Genomic DNA, 2,586 nt, shown 5'->3' with positions numbered 1-2,586 from the left:
TGCTCGACCGCAAATACTCCGGCGACTGATCCGATCGTAATCCACGATCTACGCACCGTCGTTACCTGTCCCAGGTTCCCAGGTGCGCCGCAGGTAACGCGGCGTGCAATTGGTCGAACACCTCGAGACCAACATGGCTGTCGGGCTCCTTAGAATCGGCAATCTTCGTCGCGATGCTCCAGGATCGTACGCGATATCAAATTCAACAGCGGTGAATTTCTCGTTTTATCGATCGACTTTCCAAATATGTTTTCCATTTTCTTAGCTTTTATTTTTCACGGAAATAGAATAACGCGAATAATTGCATCTATACATTGTCGGCCAATAGATATATATATATATGGATTTATACGTTATAATTATAGCACAATGCGAGGCACCGCGATCAAGATGCACCGTACGCACCATGGGAAACGAAGAAATCCGAAGACCGGTATCTCGAACCAATAGAACCATCCGTTATAAAGGCTAACGTTATGAGGAACATGATTCGAGAGAGAGGAAAGGAAAGAGGGAAACACATATTTGTTAAAAATGCAATTTAATTGACCGGATTGGCTAAATAGCGATCAATTTAATAATGTTACGGATGTTATAATGTCAAAGTAACAAATCCGTCATTCTACAAGAATAAAACAATTTTTCAAGTAGCACACGTGAGAATAAATGTCATTAGTTTGAAGAAAGTAGCATCTATATTCCAGTTTAAAGAAGAATTTCATGACAATCTTTAAAGAAAACAATACGTTCAAGATTGATGAAAAGTTAGAAAGTTAAAATATAAAAAAAGATAATTCAATAAGTTTGAAAATTTGAAGAATTAACAAGATTTTGTTATATCCAATTATGTTTGCCTACCAAATTACATCGATATCATGATTTTGTTTTATAACGATAATTGTAATTAACAGAGGGACACTTTTTAAGTACATAAACAATTCACTATTTACAAAACATATTTATATATTAATGAAATGGATGCACACATATATTAATTCCTATAATTTATTTTTTACTTCAGTGCTGAAGATCAGATTAAATGGTATTTTTATTTCATAATAAAAACTAAATATTGTTAACTAGAGACTTATTCACCTATATTTCACGTATCATTTTCATAGTCCTTGGGATTCTTGCGAGAAAGAGCATGATTCTTCTCATTGGCCCAAGATACCAACAGGTATGAAAACATGAAAACTATAAAATAAAATAAAATTACCTTCTAAAGCATATTATGACAAAAGAATTACTTATTAAAGTACATTATCAATTAAATTACAGTATAAACATAATTTTGTACCATAACTGCTAAACATGCTTACAGGGTGCAATTCGGAATATATTGCCTTGGATGCGGCGTATCGTGTTTGGTACACCTTCAGAAATTATTCCCTTGAAGGTTTTCTGTTCGTACGGGCTAAGTCGAAAGAAGACGATGCCATTGATTTTGGCAAGGTTTCCAAAGTACTTCCCCATATTGACTAAAATCTCAAGTCTGAAAAATTAGCAATTCACAGATCTAACATGATATTTAATGAAACATAACCAATATCCAGTATAATTCTGACGATATAAATATTCTTTAAAACATATTCTCTGATATTCTCAACTTAAATTTCAAAAATTTAAGGATAAATACAAAATAATTAATAATAGAAAATGTTAAATAATTACGTAATCTGGTCGCTCACAGCACAAATGCAAAGAGAAACGTCTATTTTTTTTACATTCGACTCTCCATAGGATTTCATGCCATCTAATGGTAAAGTAGAGTACTTGCATGCAATACAGCACACGCATCCAACAGAATTTATTTTTACACCAGCTAGAGAAATAATTTATCCCTAGAAAACAGATTCTCAACATCAATTTTTATTGAACATCTAAAGGCAGTTCATTTTGTGCTACAAACGCTTCGAAACATTTTTTGATTGATCAATTCATTCAAAATTCTTTGTTCCGATTAGTCAAAATGCTTCGAAACATTTGTAGCACTAAGTGGACTGCACCCTAAATTTGGCGCGATGAAAAAGTTCATCTTAAACCTAATTGTAAGAATTAGACGACCGTAAGCGGTCATGAAAGAGATTCGGAATATAAACAGCTAACAGAGAGGAGCCGTCGTAGTCGTGCAGACTAAGTGTCGGATTGGTAGACGAGGGATCCCGAGTTCAAATCCAGTCGGTCTCCATTAATTTTTTCCGAATCTAATAGATATCTTTCACTAATGTTGAAAAAGAAATGTTCGATTTGAACGTTTTTACGTCGCGTCGAATGTCGTCTTTCTTATTTCGTGAAATAAAAGGGACACATGTACATCGTATATAGTATATTCGTTACGTGATGTAACGGAAGAGGTTTCATTTCCGTCGCAAGGATAGCGATTATAAGTGATGATAAAATCCGTCCTCTTTCATAGAAAGAGTGTTCTCCTCTATCCCGGACAATTGACGTTGCGCATGCGTAAAATCGCTCGTCGCCTCGCTACCTCGAGCGAGGCATATGGCATATTCTCGACATTGGCCACAAAGCGCGCAACGCGCAGTTCAGCGTTTGCAAGCTCTCGTTTGATACATTACATAATCG

At 35.3% G+C, this 2,586-nt stretch overlaps 1 protein-coding gene and 1 long non-coding RNA gene across 2 annotated transcripts; one reads left to right on the top strand and one right to left on the bottom strand.

Annotated features, from left to right (window-relative positions):
• Positions 1–69: 69 nt before the first annotated feature.
• Positions 70–946, top strand: LOC148935820 (uncharacterized). Its single transcript, XR_016140125.1, has 2 exons — positions 70–211; positions 366–946. It is a non-coding gene; the product is annotated as an uncharacterized LOC148935820 (long non-coding RNA).
• A 45-nt stretch (positions 947–991) lies between these two features.
• Positions 992–1,835, bottom strand: UQCR-Q (Ubiquinol-cytochrome c reductase ubiquinone-binding protein). The gene is made up of 3 exons (XM_011633031.3): positions 1,675–1,835; positions 1,323–1,495; positions 992–1,197 (listed from the first exon to the last, which is right to left on the bottom strand). Exons 1-3 carry the CDS (start codon positions 1,749–1,751, stop codon positions 1,103–1,105), a joined length of 345 nt encoding a protein of 114 aa, XP_011631333.2. The 5' UTR covers positions 1,752–1,835; the 3' UTR covers positions 992–1,102.
• Positions 1,836–2,586: the final 751 nt, after the last annotated feature.

Source organism: Pogonomyrmex barbatus, unplaced genomic scaffold (genome assembly GCF_055798465.1).
Source record: "Pogonomyrmex barbatus isolate J1 unplaced genomic scaffold, ASM5579846v1 scaffold4, whole genome shotgun sequence".
Taxonomy (NCBI): domain Eukaryota; kingdom Metazoa; phylum Arthropoda; class Insecta; order Hymenoptera; family Formicidae; genus Pogonomyrmex; species Pogonomyrmex barbatus.
The sequence above is the reverse complement of the archived record's forward strand: the minus strand, read 5'-3'. Positions and strand labels throughout refer to the sequence as shown.

Coding starts and splice junctions, on each gene's coding strand:
- UQCR-Q (XM_011633031.3), bottom strand. CDS start 1,751: ATGAAATCCTATGGAGAGTCGAATGTAAAAAAAATAGACGTTTCTCTT. Junction 1,496..1,674: donor GCTGTGAGCGACCAGATTAC/GTAATTATTTAA, acceptor CTAATTTTTCAG/ACTTGAGATTTTAGTCAATA. Junction 1,198..1,322: donor TATATTCCGAATTGCACCCT/GTAAGCATGTTT, acceptor TTTATTTTATAG/TTTTCATGTTTTCATACCTG.